General features: G+C 42.0%; 1 protein-coding gene across 1 annotated transcript; it reads left to right on the plus strand.

The window, feature by feature from the left end:
• The first annotated feature begins 438 nt into the window (after positions 1 to 438).
• On the plus strand, positions 439 to 13,162 carry GREM1 (gremlin 1, DAN family BMP antagonist). The gene is made up of 2 exons (XM_006920523.3): positions 439 to 596; positions 9,163 to 13,162. The coding sequence occupies exon 2, from the start codon at positions 9,164 to 9,166 to the stop codon at positions 9,716 to 9,718; it is 555 nt and encodes a 184-aa protein (XP_006920585.1). The 5' UTR covers positions 439 to 596; position 9,163; the 3' UTR covers positions 9,719 to 13,162.
• Positions 13,163 to 19,931: the final 6,769 nt, after the last annotated feature.

The raw sequence follows: 19,931 nt of genomic DNA on the forward strand, positions 1-19,931 counted from the left end.
GAAGAACTTGCTTTTCCCAAAGCCGTCTCCGCGACCAAGCGCGTTGCAGGACCGACGCAGGCGAAGCGGAGCTGGCGAGAGGAAAGGCCCAAGCCTGGGGCGAAGAAGGAATGAGGGGCCGGGAGCCGGGGGGATTTCCTCCTGCTCTTCCCCCTCCAACGGGAGCGGAAAATGTGATTTGCTGTGCATTCCAGGCGCGGTTCCCTGGGGTGACCTCTCCCAGCAGCCCTGGGCGGGGGGAGCAGACAAAGAGGCGAGGCAGGCGGAGAGAGGACCCCGCGGCGAGGCAGGAGGGGTGCGGGGGGCGGGGGCAGTACCGGGAAAGTGGGTGGATAGCGGGTCCCGCGGCGGCGGCGGCGCCTGGCCAATGGAGAGGCGCGGCCCCGGGCGCCGCGCTCTGCTGCCGGCATTTAAACGGGAGACTGCGCGATGCCCCGCACTCGGTGCGCCCTCCGCGGACCGGGCGACCCAGTGTGAGGCGAGAGCGTTACTCTCCGCCCGGCTAACCCCGCGCCGAGCCTCGCAGGCTCCGGCCGCGGCCGCACACCAAGCCACGCGTCGAGAGCGCAGGTCCAGACGACCCGCCGCACTGACAGGTGAGCGCAGAGGCGCGGGTCAGAGGGGGTGTGTGTGTATGTGTTTGTGTGTGTGTGCGCGTGTGCGTGCGCGCGCTCGCGCAGAGGTTTGCAAAACGACTCCAGCGTTCCGCTCCTTGCAGACGCGCGACAGCACTCTGTGAGCGCAGGCCGAGGACCCGCGGTCCCCTGGGGCGAATCATGAAGAACCATCGCCGGGTCCTTCCTGCCAAGGTCTGGGCTGCGGCGATATCACCTTGCGCGGTCTGCAGGGAAAGACTGGGAAAGAGGATGTCAAGAACGAGAGCTATAGCCCTGCGTCCCATTTTTTCCTCCCAAAGCCCCGCTAAACGTGCTTCTGGTGCTTGAGGCAGCCGCGCCTGCCAGCCGCGCCCGCAAGGCGAGGGCGCGCGGTCCCAGTGCCGTGAGCGCGGGAGCAGAAGGCTAGTGAGCGGAAGCAGTGGGGAGCAGCGGGGACCTGCATCTCTGCCGCGGACCGCGGAGCAAGTTATGCTGAGAGGGTCTCATGTGTTTGAGGTGGGGCGCTGGGGCTGGGGACGTCTGGGGGCTCCTGTTGGAGTGGCGTGAGTGATCCTGCCGCGGGCTGGAGGATCCGAAGAATCAGCGATTGGGCCCATTTGCCCATCCTCAAGGTGAGATGGAGGCTCTTGCAAGAACAGAGGCGCGGGATTCGGCCGTAGTGGAAGACCGAGGTTCGGGCGATGGAACCGTCGGTCCCAGACACGGAGTTCAGCGAGCCCTCGGAGCTCACACCACGCACACCCACGTCCTGGCCGCGCACTTGTGGGCGCTCGGCTCTCTGTTCTAGGCGTCTCCCGGTCCCACGGCCGCCTCGGCTGAACGGCGGACCCCCAGGCGCCGGTCAGCGACAATTCGCCGGGTTCCACTTCCGCGGGTACCCCTTAGTTTGTGTATTAGGGATCCTTGCTTAGCGTCGCTGCGCCTAACGATGGACCACGCGAGGCCGGTGGTGGGAGGCTGGTCTCAGGCTCCGAGGCTCTGGTCGTCCCTCGTCCTCGCTCGCCGCCTTGCTCACCCCGCTGACCTCTGCAGCTTGCGGAGCGAGGCCAGGGGCGGAGGGACATCGGGCTGTCACCTCATCAGCCAGAGTTATTTGTAGACTTTAGGCTTGAGAATAGCGGGCGCACCACAGCTCTGGCTTCGCATTGTCTTCAGATCCCAGCTCCGCTTTGGGGACACCTAGCCTGGTGTTTCCCCGCACCGGGCTCCGGCGACCGTCCCCGGCGAAGTGGGGGTCAGTCAGAAGGTGACCAAGACTGCATTAAGCCCTTCCCGCGCTCCCGGAGATGGCCTGAAATGGGCTCCCCGGTCGAACCTGGCTGCCGCCTTCTCCTTCCCTGTCGACTCTGAACCCCGGCTCTTTTAGACAGAAATATAGCCTCGAAGTTAGGGGTTAAAATCTCTTCTTAAAATTGGTACAAGGGCATAGGGGCGACCATCAGTAGGTAATTGGATCTCCTGCTAGAAAGAGCAGATCCGAGCGGTGTGCGCGTCTGTTTATGTTCCCCTTCGAGGTGGTGCCAGGACACTACTTGATTAAAAGAATCTATTGTCTTAAGTGAATCACTAGGAACTTAAACTGTCCCGGGGCCCCAGAGTAGTTGTTTCCTCCTATCTGTGCACACAAGTTAAATAGCGGAGAAAAGGTTAAGATAACCCTCTTTCGAGAGTAAGGAGTCTTCTTTCACCCCAGAGCTTTCTAGCCCTTTTTCTTTCCTACCCTTCCCCCGACTTTTTTTTTTTGGAAGAGGGGCATGGGGACTTGAAGGGATGAATTTTTCAAAGCAATGAGGGGAAGATATTAAGAAAACTACAGATTCTCACCTTCTCCTTGGCACACCGAAGTCTACAGCAGTAGATGATTTGAGTATTATCACTGGATAAATTACACTCTCCAATGGTTAGTTATTTAAGTGTTCTTTATAGTTGCTGTGTGTGTGTGTGTGTGTGCGCGCGTGTGTGTGTAACCTCAGGTGTTGTAGGAATTAGTCTTTGTAAACTTCGTAATTTCACAAATTTCCTATTAAAAGTTCATTTTGAGTGAAACGATCTGTAGAAAATCCAAGTTGGCTCATAGTCTTTAGGTGAGTGATTACACAGGGAAGAATAGAAAGTTATTAAGTCCCCACATCTCTGAATGAGAGCCATATGCCTTGTCTTCTGACTGAAGCTCTCAGTCTTAATGTTTAAGTATTAAAAGTGATATAAAGCCGAGAAGAAATTTTATGCCAGAGACCCCTCTCCTAAGAAATGCTTGTCAGCGGCAAAGCTGTGGAGCATGTCCTAGAACAGAGAGTAAAGGACAAAAACCTTTTATGGAAAGGAAAGTGGGAGGAGGTAGGAGAAGTGTCTGTAGCATCTACTGAAAGACATAGATCTGGCAAGTGTTACCAGCCCATGTCGTACATCTGCAAGGAATTTTCTTCTTTTTAACATATGCTCTTAGAAATGCAAAGTATAACAGTAATTACTGGGACAAGAGAAATTTTTTTCTTCACATGTGAACATGAAGGTACAAAATAGATAATTATTTAAATTATGATATTCTTTCAACTTTATTGCATTAGAAACAAGTCTGTGTGTCTTTTGTTAAATACTGTGCTGGGTGTCTGTCCATAGAATAATGGTTAAGGACATGTATTTGGGGACAGGATAGCACTGGGCTCAAACCCTAACTCTTCTGCTTGGGAGCTGTGTGATCTTGGACAGATTTCTAACTTTTCTGAGTCTGGATTCCCTGATGTTGAAGAAAGACAATCATATATCTACCTCATATTTTGTTGTGAAAAATAAATGATAAAATTTGATCAGAATTTAACATAATGCCAGGCATAGTAAAGGTTCAAAAATGTAGATAATTCTTGTTATTAGTTGTGGTATTAGGAGAGGCAGTATCATAATACACCATCGAAATATTTTACAAGTGGTTCTGAAATTAAATCCCAAATTTCACATACACAGAGACTAACACACATCTTTCACTCCAAGACAGAACCTATAACTTGGCAGGCTGGCTGTCCATAGTGCTGCTCAGTGAACATTTAATATTCATTACTTTCTAACTTGTTTCCTGTTGATTGCAAGAATTGTATACAATCGTTAATTTCACCAAAAAATCTTACAATGAACATGGAGTTCCTGAGATATTTAACTACCAGGTGGTCTCCTCCCTGCCCTATGCCATGTTGGGCCCCAGCCTATTTTAGCTTGAATGGTATTCAAAATTGGGAGGTTGTGGTTAGGCTACTTGCAATCCGTTCAGGATGAGACTTTTATGCTCTAATAGTTTGCCAACCATCAACTCTTATCTTCTCGGTGCAACTGAAAAAAATAAAATCAACCCAGTATAGTCTTAAGAAATTATTTATTTAAGTTTAAAAGTTGGCTACCTTTTTAAAAAGTAAAGATCAAAATAAAAATAACCTTTGCCGTTCTCAAAGATTTAGTTCTGAGAAAAAGGAGTAGATTATTTTAAAACCAAATCATTCTAAAGCATATTTTTTATGCTGGGAGAATAATTTGATGCTGTGCCTGTTGAATGTCTTTCTGAAACTTAATTCATCAGGAGGAATTGATCGGATGTTGAGGCACAGACATCTGGCTTGCTGACCATTGTCTCTTCACTGTAATTCCCACTCAGCACTCCATTTAACTGATTATAAGCAGGTTGGTTAGCTAAAATGAGAAATATGGCAAGAAGAGTGTGGAAAGGAGCTGGCCTAAACGTTCCCAAAGACATCAAGACCATTGCAAACTGGTCACACATAGCATTTTTATTTCTGATTCCCCAGAATTAGCTGATGTGTTCTTAGAGACTTGTGAAGATTAGAATAAATCACCCTGACCTGCACAGGGCTGAGGTAGCTAATTTGGTTTCTCTTGCGTGCAGATGTTTGCTCTTGATCACTAAGGAAAACTTGAAGGAAAGCGTCAGGTAGAGAAGGCCTTCTGTGAGAGCATCTATGTCCTCTGAGTCGAGTGGATTGGAGGGGAGGACAGTGGTAAAGGGAGAAAAAAAGGTGGGGGGTGGAGTGGGTCTTGCTGCTGGGGAACAGTTGCAGAGAAAGCTCACCATGAAAATATGATCACATTACTTAGAGGAGAATGCATTAAGGGGAAGTTGAGGCAGGATTTGAAAAGAACACAGTAAGGGAGAATCAAGGGAGGTCTTTGTGGGTGTCACTATGCACTCTGGATTCATGAGATGCAGCTTTAATTTAATGATGTGAGTGAGTCATATCATGAATGCAAATTATTAAAACTGTTTTCCGCTCATGGTTGAACATGGGTGATAATTCATAGGAGCCTAAATCTGGATTAGCATTTGGATTGAGTTTTGATGATGGGGCACTCTGCTAGGTGTTAATGGGGAAAATAATTGTCCTCAGGGAATTTACATCGTCTTGACTCTCTCCATGTCTTTGATACTTACATAATGCAGATTATTTGGTGGCAATACAAATGGGATTTCAAGAGCAAAACAGTTCTGTTTCCTTCACTGAGTAATCAAGACAGTTTGGTGTGGGGGGAGGTTGGGCGACTGACCGCAATGACTTGACAGAGCCCTGGTTCCAGTACTAATTATAGTCCTCATCCCCCTCACTCTTACTCATGTGGAATATGCAGAGTCCCTAGGAGAACTGCTGTTCTCTGAAAACCTGAGGTCTCTTGTTGACTGAGATTCCTGAAGTCAATTTTTACTTTACTTCCAATTAAGTAATTAATTATTCAAAAATCTCACAATAAGCACTGAAGATCTTTGAAGAGTTGGCTTTTTAAAAAAGAAAAACCATTTCGTAATTGCTCTACATCTAATAAATCTTATTTTGAGAAAAATTTATGTTTCTTTTTAATAAAAAAATACAAAACAACCTTTCACTCTAGACCCCTTTGGCTTATGGGGTACACGTGTTCTCATTGGAATAGGAAGTCTGTCCAAACTAAGACTGAAAACCACATTTGACTAATTTTGGATTTACTTCTTTATTATTGGTTTCTGCCATAGAGAATACAATGGCTTCAATTAGAATTTAAAACCCGCAGCATTCTGCATGAGACTGGGTAAAAATTAGTGGGTTTTTGGAGTTTTTCTAGAAAAAGGAAGGCAAATATCAAGAAGCTCCCTGGACTATAAGGAGTTTGCTATACTGAGGGTCAGAACAAAAGGGTTGCTATTGGCTGTGCTGTCACTGGTATGTGGGAAGGCATTTTAAAATGCAAAGAATAGAAACTGTGCAAATCAATATGGTCTGTGACAGTCATTCATTTAAGAGCACCTACTGTGTGCCAGACAATGAGGATAAGGTGATGAGTAAGCCCTCATGACTCAGACTAGGTATTTATTTAATCACAGATGTGAAAATGCCAGGAAGGGAAAGCTGAGTGTAAAGGAGGTCCTAAGTTGGTCTGCAGAAAAAAAAAAATGCATTTTTGGACAGATGTTTGTGGGAGGGGATGGCCTCATTATGTGAACCTGTCATATGTAGTCAACGTACATTCCCGGTCAATCTCAGATTGGCTCCTGTGTTGTGGGCTCTGGGGGTCTTGCCCTAGGAGGGCTGAACTGTCCTGGAGGCCAGTTTCAGTAGGGATGGGGGAAGATCGTGGGTGTAGGCCTAGGGCTGTCTTATGTGCTCCTCTTTGAAATGGGCAGAGACTGCATTTTAGTTTAAACAAATAGCAGAAACTTGTGAAAGCTTCTCAAATTCACTATATATTTGCTTAGGAGACTAAATTGTCATGGCTCAAGTTATCCTGGTCTCTGGAGAAAGTCAGCACTGTTTTATAACTGGACTTTTTTCATGAGTGATTTTTTTTTTTTTAAGACAAAACAAGGAAATTAATTTTTTTGTTGTTGAGGCAAAAAAGACTCTGTTTAAAGAACAGGGATGTTGTAACATAAACTGACAAAAGCCAGGGCATCTGCAGTCAGAGCAAAGAGCTAAACGTCACATTATCAGCTCCAAACTTGAATTTGCCCAACAATATTAGGTTAATGTTGGGAAGATGGTGCCATTTGAGGATATTTTAAATTTAATATTTAATTATCCTAATTTGAAACTATCTTTAGGGTTGCATGGTTTTTACTTACAGGGGCTGTCCCATAGAGAATGTAGATGCCACACTGCCTTTGTCTTTGAAAGGTAATTGCTCTTGTTAATAATACCTACTTGTACAGCTCCTTGGGGGGCCACAATAAGATTACTATTAAATTGCACTTCCCGGTTATCACGTGTAACACTGGTGTTCAGAAGAAAGCTGGGAAATAAGTGCTTCACAGCTGTGTCCTTAATTCGGAAAACCATGGTGGGGATGGGGTTAGGGGCAGGGGAAGCCTCAGAACTCAGGTCAGATTTGGTGTGATGGCCTGAGGAAGGAGGGTGCACTCATGGAAAAGAAAATCCTTCCACATTTTAGTAAGTCCTTCTGTACTCCATGGCTACAAGTGCTACAGGCCTTGCTACTCAAAACTTGTTAGAGAGGAAGACCTAGTGAATGAGAATCTGCATTTTAACAATGTCCCCAGGTGAATGCCTGCACATTCGGGTTTGAGAAGTACTGTTCCTAATAGTCTGATGCTTCTCTCTTGCACTCTTATTTATAAAAACAGGCTTTTACTCCTCCTTCTCTGTCTGCCCTACCTTCCCTGAACTCCCTACCTAGAGTAGTAGTCCTTTTTTCTCTGATTTACATTCCTAACTTCATTTTTTTCTCTCTCCATTCTTATTTTACTGTTTTTTTGTTTGTTTGTTTGTTTTTTGGACTGTTTTCCTTTTGCCTTTTCCCTTTTTTTTTTTGTCATTGTTTATATGCCACTTCCCTTTCTGACCCATATCTAACTCCAGACCTGTCCACAGTAATTCATTGTCATTAATATAGTCAACATGTCTACGGCATTTATTCGTGAGTTTGTACATACCTGTTCTCTTGTGCCCATTTTCTACCTTCTCAATTTTATGTACACACACATGTCAATGATGTATTTCACCATATAAAGTAAAAAAATCTAGATCATAGTATAAAGAATGACATAATGAATATCTGTTCTCAGATTAAAATTAAGAAAAAGTTAGAAGTCTTTCTGAGTTATGAGATCTTTCTGGTAAAGTAATTCATTTGTCTGCAGTACTACTATATTGTTAGTTCTCAAACTGCTTTCACTTTTACATCAAATTTGATCCGAACAATCTATCTGGGGAGATGAGGTATTTGTAGCTTTGCTTAAGCGAAATTGTTTATTGAGAAGTAAGGTGATTTTCCTCAGGTCAGATAGCAAGTAGTTACCCCAGGATTTCAAATAAAAACTCAGTCTTGACTTTTTTGTCTAATGCTCTTTCTGTGAAGTATTCTCCCTCTGTCAAGTACTTTCTGGTCTCCACCAGTCCACCAGTCTCCTTCCAATGCCTGGTAACAGTGAGCATCTCACAAGCATCCAACCAACTGAACAAGGCACAACTCAGGAAGCACTCAGGCTAGTTGGGGAGAAAAGACTCAGCGACTTTCCTGGCAGCCCTCTAGGCAATGAGGCTGATTCATCTTTGCTATAAAACGAAATAGAAAATAACTTTCCCCAAAGATGTACAAGGTGATCCAGCATTGAAATAGTAGGAACTTACTAAATATTGTCAAATACCAGAATGAATACAGTTAAGTGACCATAATACAAAGTCAAATGTAGTTAGTGTCAAGCCAGGACCATGCCACGAAGACATGGGCCCTGGCTGAGTTCAAATCTTGGCTTATTTGCTGTGTGACCCTGGGCAAGCGACCTCATAGCCTGATGGCTCGGAGGGTAATGAGAATAATAGTACTTAATTCATAGAGATATTGTGAGAAGTAAATGAAATATTTTACATAAAATGTTTAACAAGTGCCTGATAAAATGTTAGCTGCTACTTGCAGCGCTTAACAATGGGATATATTAGGCGATTTTGTCATTGTGCGAACATCACAATGACATAAAACTAGATAGTCTAGCCTACTGCACACCTACACTGTATGGTATAGCATGTTACTGAACAGAACAACACGAGATTAAATCCTTGAAGCACAAGAGAAAATGGCTCAATCAAGAGATGTAATAATCATGACATGTATGAGGTTGCTTCCTGTGTAACACAGCATACTGTTTCATAGGAAACTTTCTTTTTCATAAATAGAAAGGGTGTACTCTAAAATAACAGTAAAGTATATGGTGTAGTAAATACATAAACCACTACCATAATTGTTTAATATAATTTTCAAATACCATGTACTGTACATAATTGTATGTGCTACATTTTTATATGACTGGCAGCACAGCAGGTGGTTTGTTTACATCAGCATCACCACAAACACCTGAGTTATATGCTGGGCTCTGTCACAACAGCTACTGTGTCACTAGACAATAAGAATTTTTCAGCTCCATGGTAATCGTATGGGACCACTGTTGTTCATGCAGTCCGACATCAAACAAAAAGTTGTTGTGCAGCACATGGCTGTATTAATGTTTTGACTAATTAACTCTTCCGTATTTCATGTCTCCTCCTCTGTTTCCTTCCTTCAGCATGAGCCGCACTGCCTACGCTGTAGGAGCCCTGCTTCTCCTCTTGGGGACGCTGCTGCCAGCTGCTGAAGGGAAAAAGAAGGGGTCGCAGGGTGCCATTCCCCCGCCAGACAAGGCCCAGCATAATGACTCAGAGCAGACTCAGTCTCCCCAGCAGCCGGGCTCCAGGAACCGGGGGCGGGGCCAAGGGCGTGGCACTGCCATGCCGGGGGAGGAGGTGCTGGAGTCCAGCCAGGAGGCCCTGCATGTGACTGAGCGCAAATACCTGAAGCGAGACTGGTGCAAAACCCAGCCCCTCAAGCAGACCATCCACGAGGAGGGCTGTAACAGCCGCACCATCATCAACCGCTTCTGCTACGGCCAGTGCAACTCTTTCTACATCCCCAGGCACATCCGGAAGGAGGAAGGCTCCTTTCAGTCCTGCTCCTTCTGCAAGCCCAAGAAATTTACCACCATGATGGTCACACTCAACTGTCCCGAATTACAGCCACCCACCAAGAAGAAGAGAGTCACGCGAGTGAAGCAGTGTCGTTGCATCTCCATCGATTTGGATTAAGCCCGGACACCCTGCCTGTCCTAGGAACGCAGCCCCGGGCGGGCCCAGAGCCAGGCCTAGAACAGCTTGATTCTAACTTGGCTTAAACCTAGAGAGAGGCAAGGAGGACCACCTGCTGTCTCCTGACAGGCGTCTGCTAGTGTGTAGTTTGTGTGCATGAGTGTGCCTGGGTGCCTGTGGGTGCGTGCAGACACCAGAGGAAACACAGTCTCTGCTAGAGGGCACTTCCTGTTACCTAAATGAACCTGCTTCCAAAGGGAACGGCACAGAAGGCCCACACCACCTGAGGCACATTCAAGCGGGGAGGGCTGTGGTCCGGTTTCGCCTTTGTCTTCCATGTGCCCTCCTGGGGACCAGAGTCTCCCTTCAGAATGAATGTTAACGAAAGAGGTGACTCTGAGGGCAAGAGACCTGTTTTAGTGCTGTCTTAGACGAGGGAAAGGTATTTCAACCTGTGCTTGCTTCCACCCTTCCTCCTCCTTTCCATGATCCATCCCTGCTTAGGATCTCAGTGACTATTTTAGTCTAATCCCCTATTTGCCAAGGGTTCTAAATTAACTCACTTGATCATGGATGTAAGTGTTTCCCAGTTTGAGAAGACCCTTCAGACTCGCAGGGAGGTTGGTAAGGCAGGGGCAAGAAGGATGGAGGAGTGAGAGAAGTGAGGGACCGAGTGAGAGAAGTGAGGGACCGAGTGTGAGAACCAGTTGGGCCCAGCAAAATTCAGTTGGGAAATGTGCAGAGTCCTGGAAGGCCAACCCCAAAACACAGTGAGACCCATGCTTCAGCAAGTTTTTCCTAATATTTAACCAGAACCCAAGCGAACGGAGGAGAAATGAAATTGTCAAAAAAATTACTAATTTTGGCCGTTGCTGTGATCTGCTGAAAGTAACTGTGTCCCAATACCAGATTTAAAACGTGTATTTTCAGAACCAAATGAGTGAGGTAAACTCAAAGAGCCACTTCTTGCTTTGCCCCTCACGGGGACAATAGATGTAGTTCAGAACCCCCAATGCAGGGATAGGAAAAAAATGAAAACCTTGTAAGTACAAAGTTCTAATAGCTTTCTTTTGATTTGGTTATAATCACTTCTTTCCCAGTTCATTATTTCTGTGTAATGCTTCTGAGAGCCACAACCCTGTATTATATAGATGCTGCCTCTGCTTAATGTACCTGACAATAAAGAACCAGGCTAAGATTAGGACCTGCTCCATTTTAGCTAGAAGTTTGTTTTGGGTCTCTTTGTTTTAGCCATTGGTAAGAGTTTGAGCTGGAGAGCAGAGGAGGGTAAGGAAATAAAGGAGACTGCTTTTGGCTCACGAGTAGTTTAATGTCCTCGAGGAGAGATGTGAAGGGCCTTCTTTTGCTCTCTGAGGGTCTAGTAGGAAACCCCAGGTAAGAAATCAGAGCATTTGGGTTCCTTAGGTCTCTGTCTACTGCTGGGGCATCCTGTAACATTGTAGCTATTCAGAACCTACTGGTAGAGGCTGTCCTCTGATTAAACTTGGGCTACTTGCAATACCTACGTAAGATTTATGTGATGGCTAAAGTTCTACGTGGGTAAACCTTGCTGCATTTTGGGTTTGGCTAACCTCTTCACTTCAAGCCTGAGGTTTTATCTGTAAACTGCACCCCTCCCCCAACACTTTTTGCCTTGTCTCTTCTCAACCTCATTAGCTGAGTCATGTGCGACATGGGAAACAAAACGCCAAAGACTTGGGTTTCAGTTGCCCATCAAGGCTCCAGTATTCACAGGACCATTGCAACTAAAGAGGCTGTTTTTATTTTATTTTTGTTTTGGTTCAGTGTTCACCCATCTAACAACTAAACAGGACCCATACTTTGAGGCAGAAGTGATTTCGAACACCCAAAATATTGGGTCTAATTTTAAAACTTTTAAACTCACTACTGATGATCCTACACTAGGCAAATCTGTGCAGACACAGAGTCTGCGCATTTCGTATACACTGTATGCCCTTGCCCTACATCTTTCTATCGTCTACATCCTCCAACAATAAAGCACAGAATGGATTTAATTAAGCACTCAAATGTTAAGCCAGAATTTTGAGGGTGGGGGAGAGGAAGAGAAAGGGGAAAGAGCTGGAAATGTAAAACCACACTAGAGAGGAAAAATGACATTCAGAACAAGCAGACACTGAATTTCTCTTGTTTTAACTCTGCCACAAGCATGCAATTGTGTTAAAAAGATTTGACTTAAGTTGGCAGCAGTAATCTCCTTTTAGTAGCTTGTACCACAGTCTTGCATGTAAGTCGAATTTGGCTTAAGTAAAGAGAATTTCCTCGAAATTAACTTCACTGGGATAATCAGCGTAACTGCCCTAAAAAACACAGCACTAGCCAAGGAGGAAAACGTCTGCTTTTCTTACTGTGCCTATATTAAGACTAGCACAAGTACAATGTGCCTTCCAACATTTATTGAAAGTACCATATCTATTACATATTGTATTGGAATCATCGATGATGTAATGATATGTTTTTTCATTACTATAGTAGAATTTTTTTAATGGCAAGATATTTGCTATCTTGGTCTTTCCTATTAATGCCAAATACCAAATATTAATTTTATGACGTACACTCTGTGCTTGGCATTAAATGAGAAAAACATACATCCTGCAAGTCTGTAAGTTGTTTTTTGTTATTGTAGTTCTTCAAAGTTCAAAATGTAAGCGAAAAATCTGGAGGAAAGGATAATTTCCACTGTGTGGAATGTGAATAGTTAAACAAAAAGTTATGGTTATTTAATGTAATTATTAATTCAAATCCTTTGGTCACTGTGATTTCAAGCATTTTTTTCTCCATATTTGACTTCCTTTGAGGTGAGCAAAGAAGAGGCTGGCACATTATATGCTGTTGGAGGCTTTTATCAGGTCAGAGGGAAACAGTATAACCTTGACACATCTGAACATGCTTTACAGAGTCAAGACCCGAGCTTTTATTATTTTTTTGACTGAATGTTCCTTAAAGGTTAACATTTCTGAGGCAATATTAAGTGTAATTTTAAATATTATTTGGAAGACATGACGTGTGTGTACAAACAAATAGCAGATAATAATGAATAGTTCACAAGTCCTTTTAAGGAGAAAATCTAAAATGAAAAATGTATGTGCAGAACATTTATAAATGACTAGTTAATGCTTAAGAGTGAAAGTAGTTCTATTGATTTGTCATTCTCAAGATATTTAATATCAACTGCATTATGTATTATATCTGCTTTAATCATTTAAAAACAACAGAGGATTATATAGATTATGATTGAGGTACTTTGCTGTGTATGAGGATGAGGGGGATTTGATAGTCTTATAAAAGCTAATTTGGTTTAATGCAAAGTTTTACGAATCTGTAACGAGAATTCAGTTTCTCTCAAATTATGTTCTATATAACCTTTCCCAAAGAGCAACCAATAAATTGAACCTCTTCTCTGTTTGCGTGTGTGTGTGTGTGTATGCATGTATTTTTAACTGGTAGTATTCACGGGGTAGGAGTGGGGCAGGGATTCATTTGTCATGGGAAAGGGGTTAGAAAAAAGATAATTAGATCTTGTGTGAGCTCAAAGGGAATCTATTTCTTCCACCTAGCCTTTCCAGATCCCTCTTGATTTCAGTTTCAGTAGGACAGCTCAGGCCGTGGCAGTTAGAGGTAGGAGAGAGCTGATGTTCAGGGGAAAGCATCAACCTTTTTTCCAGAACTAGGGAGAAGAGTTAGAAAGGGTTATGAGAAGCCTTCAGATAGTGGAAGTACTGTCACAGAAATGACAATAGCTTTATTTTGAGATGTTCAAGGGGAAAATGGGAGAAAGAATTTGGGCTCAGTAGCAGGAAGAGATTTCTATTGATAAGAGTGATTCAGCAATGCACCGAGCTGCCATCAGATGGTGACCTCCCAGCTCTTGGAAATGTTAAATCGTATGCTAGTTATTAGTCCAGAAAAGTCACTAAGCAAAGAGACAACAACAAACAGCAACAAATATGGGGGAAGAGAAAAGAGACTGATTTAAAGAGTTATCACATATTACTTACAATGCCCCGTTTTCAACCAAAAATTATGAGTCATGCAAAGAAACAAGAAAATGTGGCCTGTATACAGGGAAAAAGAGAAAAGAAACTCCCTCAGGAAGCCCGGACACTGGACTTATCAGACAAAGACTTTATATCAACTCTTTAAATATGTTCAAAAACTAAAAAAAAAAAAACCATTCTAAAGAACTTCAGGAAAATAGGAGAATGAAATTTCATAGAATCCTGAAGACCCATAAAGAGAGACATTATCTTTAAAAAGAACCACATAGAAATTATGAAGCTGAAAAGTATAATAGCTGAAATAAAAATTTTACTAGAGGGGCTGAGTAGCAGAATTGAACAGGCCGAAAAAAAATTGAGAGATCTTTACCTAGACAGAGAGCAGAGAGAGGGAGAAGGACTATTAAAATCAGGAATGAAAGAGGGAACATTACTATGGACTTTATAGAAATAAAAAAGACTATAAGGGAATATTATGAACAACTGTATGCCAACAAATTAAATAAATTAGATGAAATAGACAAATTCCTAAAATAATAAAATTTTGAGTATTTTTTTTTTTGATATTTGACTACTAACACCTTTTAAACCTCCTTCCTCCCTCTTGCTCCACATCTGGACGAGCTGATAAGAAAGCCCAGGCTCTCTCCCATTTGGCACTGATGAGATGATCGAACCATCCAAGGGCCCGCCTGCATGTCAGAACCCTCTTTCCAGCCTTACTCTAACCACTATAAAAACTCCAAGTCAAAAAAACAAAAAATAAAAAACAAAACTCCGAGTCAGTCCTCCTTTCCCTGTTCTCTCATGCTATTTTCAGAACAAGTTGGGAGGCCTTCCCTGTTCTCCATAGAAAGTCTTGTTATGTGAGTAATAAAACTTTTCATACATTGGTGGTGGTGTGTGTGTGTATGTGGTGTCATAAGTCTTGACATCTGAACCAAACTTTAAGTAAAGGTTCATTCTATTTATGCAGGTGTCTACAACACCTAGAAACACAAACTGCTGAAAATGACTCAAGAAGAAATAGATATTTGAATAGAACTATCACAAATAAAGAGGTTGAATTAGCAATCAAAAAACTTTCCACCAAAAAAAGCCCAAGACCAGATGGTTTCTTTGGTGAATTTATCAAATGTTTAAAGAATTAATACCAGTTCTTCACAACCTCTTCAAAAATAAAAAAGGAGGAAACACTTTCTATTTTATCCTATGAGATCAGTATTACCTTGATACCAAAACCAGACAAAGACATCACCTAAGAAAACTACAGACAAAAATCCTCAACAAAATATTAGGTAACCGAATTTAGCAACATATAAAAAGTGGGATTTGTACTAGGAAATAAGGTTGGTTTAATCATCAATCAATGTAATATATTAGTTGAATAAAGGACAAAAATCACACAATCAAGCAGAAAAATTACTTGACAAAATCGAAAACCCTTTCATGATAAAAATTACTCAACACACTACAAATATAAGGGAATTCTGATAAAAGACCTGATAAAAGACATCTATGAAAAACCCACGGCTAACATTACTTAAGGGTGAAAGACTAAAAGCTTTCCCTCTACGGGTATCTGCTTTCACCCTTCTTTCAACATTGTATTGGAGGTTCTAGCCAGGGCAATTAGGCAAGAAAACTTCTTTCAACATTGTATTGGAGGTTCTAGGCGTTAGGCATTAGGGCAATTAGGCAAGAAAAGAAAACAGACATCACCCAGATTGGAAAGGAAGAAATAAAACTATTTCTATTTTCAGATGACATAATCTTGTATGTAGAAATCCTAAGGAATCCAAAAAAGAAATATTAGAACTGTCTCAATCCATTCAGGTTACTATAACAAAATACCACAGACTGGGTAGCTTTAAATAAGCTACCCAAACATTTATTTCTCACAGTGTTAGAGGCTGAAGGTCCAAGATCAGGATGCCAGCATGGTCAGGTAACGGCTCGCTTCCAGGTCTCGCTGTATTCTTACATGGTGGAATGTATCAGGAGCCTCTTTTATGGCACTAATCCCATTCAAGAGGATTCCCCCCTCATGACTTAAGCATCTTCCAAAGGTAATACCATAGCATTACCTTTAGGCGTTAGGCATATGGGTGACATAAGATCATGCTGGAAAATCAGAATACTCATTCTACTTGGCCACCATGATTGATTTTAGAAATGGGCTTTAAACTCAAACGGGGTCCACAAGAATCTTCCTTAAGATTTGAATATGGAGACTGGGAGAAACAAGATCTTTTTCTTTTTCTAGGATCACAAGTTATGTATAATAAGCTTGTAGATCAAAATCTGATGACAGACATCTTTCCCAGGTATATGGATGAAATTGTCTGAAGAATGAAGCCTCTACACACAGAAAAGCATAGCCAAAAGATGGAGTAAATACCTTGATGAAATAATTTTTTCCTTGGATCAAGCTGTCCTGGAAGCCAGGCCAACTTTTGAGTCACTCTGTATTAGTTATATATTGCTTTGTAACAAATTATGCCAAAATTTAGATTAAAACAACGAACATTTATTATTTCACACATTTTCTGATAGGTATCTGAGAGTGACTAAACTGGGTAGTTCTGGCTCAAAATCTCTCATGCGTTTGCAGTCAAGGTGTTAGCAGAGGCTTCAGTCACCTAAAGGCTTGACTGGGGCTGCAGAATCTCCTTCTAACATGGCTCACTCACATGGCTGCTGGCTGGAGTCCAGCTCCTCAGAGTGTGGACCTCTCTTCACAACATGGTAACTGGCTTCCTCCAGAGTGAACAATCCAAGAGAGAGCAAGGAGGAATCCAAACGGGAAGGGTCTCAAGTAGATGTCTATTGTTTTTGACTTCCTGTATCTCTTTTCTTTAAATTATTATTTTTTTTAGGGCTACCCTTTCCTCATTCTGTGGCATTTAGGCTTCTTATTACTGTGTCTTTCATCCCTGCTCCCTCTCTAGTCACAGGGGTGACATAAGACCACATTGGAAAATCGGAATACTTGTGCTACCATTATTGATTTTCGAAATGGGCTTGAAACTCAGGTACCTTTCACTTAGCCTCTAAAAAAAATCACACAGCTTTACTTCCACTTTATCCTATTTGTCAGAATAAGTCACTAAGTTTGCCCACATTCAAGAGGAACATTTTTAGGCTAAAGCCTAATTCCTCTTGAAAGTAGAAATGTCGAAGAATTTGTGTTCATATTCTAAAATCAACATATTCTCTGTTACATGAATCATTAATTTTTGGCTTAGTTAGTATTGGGTTTATGTCACTTCAAACCCAAAGAGCCCTGACCAACATCTATATCTGAGTCATTAAGAAAATTTTAGATATTATTATTTATTGCTTTTAGTCTAATGAATTGATCCCTTATGAGGCAGAACAGTATTACTTTCATTGTCCTACATCTATATCATCAGAGGCGCCAAACCTAGTTCTACAGAAGGTAGGACCTTAACATATAGCAGAGGTAACTTATCTTCCAGTGGGGTTAGAGCACTGTTTTCTAGATAGAAGCTAATATAAGTGCCATGGAGGGAACTGTTACACTGCCTTTCTATTTCTTCCCATTTCCTCTTCAAATCTCAAACCCAGGTATCCCTCTTCATAGGTCAAATTTTGGAATCAATTTTCAATTTGAAGAAAAAAATGAGCACTTATCTACCTTGCAGTTTTTGATTTAAGTTCCAGAAAGAATATTAGCGTTTGAAATCCTAAATATCACGTTTTTGAAAATTTATACCAGAGGACCAAAGTAAAGGATGCTTTAAATGGGAGGGACCATAAATCATGGAAAAGAAATTGGCCCTTGAATTACGTTTATAAACCAGTTTACTAGAAAAATTATCACAGATTTAAAGAGTTAAATCTTAGTTTTATTAAATATATCAGTAAGTGTTCTTGGTTACAGATGACAGAATCCACTCTAGGTAGTTTAATCAGAAAGAATTATATTAAAAATTATTAGGTAGCTCACAGACTCTGTGGTGGGGGCGGGGACAAGGATGTTTAGATGCTACATAAGAATATAAAATCCAGAAATGAATTAGCTATGGGAAAAAAAAAACATACCCTACACATCATGGGGCTATTATAAGAAAGCATCACTGGTTTGCCCACCATTTACTATTATGTCACTCAAGACAGATGTAGAAACTGCAACCCAGATGCCCGAGAACCCAATGACTCCCTCTCCGTGCTTGACAGAAGATATGAGTTACTGTGAATGGTCGCTAACCCAGTTTGGTTACTTCTGCCTCGTCTAGTGTGGTGCTCTTCTCATTGGAACCTAGAGCAAATTATAAACATAACTTCATGGGCAACTGGGACGTGCCTGATTTTAGCTTCCTATGCTCTATAATATAGAAAGCAATCTGAAAGGATATTGGAATAGGTGCCAAGATGCCACACCAAAGAAACTCAAACACAGGGGTGAAATAAAAACCCCACAGATTTTAAAGGCTTTTATGAATAGCAACAATCTCTGGTCCCATTTCTTTCACCTGACCCTCCTCAGTCTCATTTCTCAGGGTCAACCATTTTCAGTTCTTTTTGCCTGTTTCTTCTGCCACTGCAGAAGGCTCAGCTGGAGTCAATGCCCAAGATGACTCACTCACATGGCTGGCAGTGGATGCTAGCTACAGCTGGAAGCTTAGTTTCAAGTGGTCTCTTCACATGCCTTAGGCTTCTGAGAGCATAGTGGTTGGATTCCAAGAACAAGTGTTCCAGGAAAAGGAAGTTAAAAGCTGCCAGTTTCTTAAGGCTGGGACTGAAAACCTACATAGTGTCACTTCTACCATATTCAATTGGTTAAAGCCTTCTAGACCTGCCTAGATTCAAGCAAAGGGATATCCTCACCGCTTGGGAGGAAATGTCAAATAATTTGTGGCCATCTTTAATCTACTACATCTGACTTCACTGTCTGGGAGGTGGGACATAAGGGTTCAGCTGTTCTGTATACAAACTTTGACTCAATCTCCTTGGGTTCAGCCCTGCAGCTCATGGTAACATCTGCCTTCCGCTGCACCCTGCCTCTGAGCCTTGATTCTCTTAGGATTTTTTAAATCAGTTTGAAGATTCTTTCATTGTACTGTTCGCTCTCCTGTCTGCCTTCCATCTCCTAAAGTATTTAGTGAAATCGCTCAATTGCTATTGTCTCTTTTTTTCTTATTCTTTGTCCTTATATGTTTATAATGTTTAAATTCCTTACTTTCACTTTAGTAGAGTTCCCCAAGAAAAACATGATACATTTATAAGGTGCATTTATCCAATTCCAACAAAAATTTATACCCATTAGTACTTGAAAACAACTTGATTTTGTAGAGTGCTTTAAAATTTAAAAAGTGTACTTTTACATACATTGGTTTATTTGATCCTCATTAATTTTGAAAAAAAGGCAAGACAGACATTTAGATGATCTCCATTTTAGAGGCGAACAAGCTGAAATGAAAGACATAAAATGATTTGCACAATGTTACATGAGTGATTTGCTTTCTTTCAAATCCTCTAGGGAAATATTCTGGAATTAAGTCTAAAAGTGACAAGGAGAAGTCAAAAAAAAAAAAATAAAACTTGTTTTTCTTTTTATTTGAGAGGGAGATGCAGTACATGAAGTCCAGAAAAACTAGAATCTGTATAGCATTGGAGCACCCAATACACAATATAGGATTTTTTATGTAAATATGCAATTGAGGTGGGGAGGTTCAGGAACCTACCAGTAAGAAACTAAGAAGACTCTGATGACCTAGCGCAGCTTCCGACTTCAGGCCACACTGCTCATTCTGTTCACTTGATCCACATGCTGAGATGTGAGAAGTTTTTCTCACATCCCTTTGCAGGAGCCCATTTTTGCTGTTCTAATGATAGTGACTGAGTTTCAAAGAGGAAGATCTTATAATGTCTCCCAGGCATACTACAAAGGAAATATAAGTCATCAGATAGTTGGATCTGGATCTGGGCCAGGATAACTCAACTCTTCTTGTAGAAGGTGCCATGGGATCTATAGTGATAGCAGGTGATGGAAGAAGTGGGTTCCCTCAGCTTTATGTCTTGTCTGAAAGATGATAACCATGCTAATAAATTTAGTGCCACATTCTTTACAGTGTGCTCATCCGACCCCTAGAATAAGGCCATAAACCATAATGGGGTCTATGATGCTTTCAATTATTAGACATTCATTC

The sequence above is a fragment of the Pteropus alecto genome, unplaced genomic scaffold (assembly GCF_000325575.1).
Source record: "Pteropus alecto unplaced genomic scaffold, ASM32557v1 scaffold86, whole genome shotgun sequence".
Classification (NCBI taxonomy): Eukaryota; Metazoa; Chordata; class Mammalia; order Chiroptera; family Pteropodidae; genus Pteropus; species Pteropus alecto.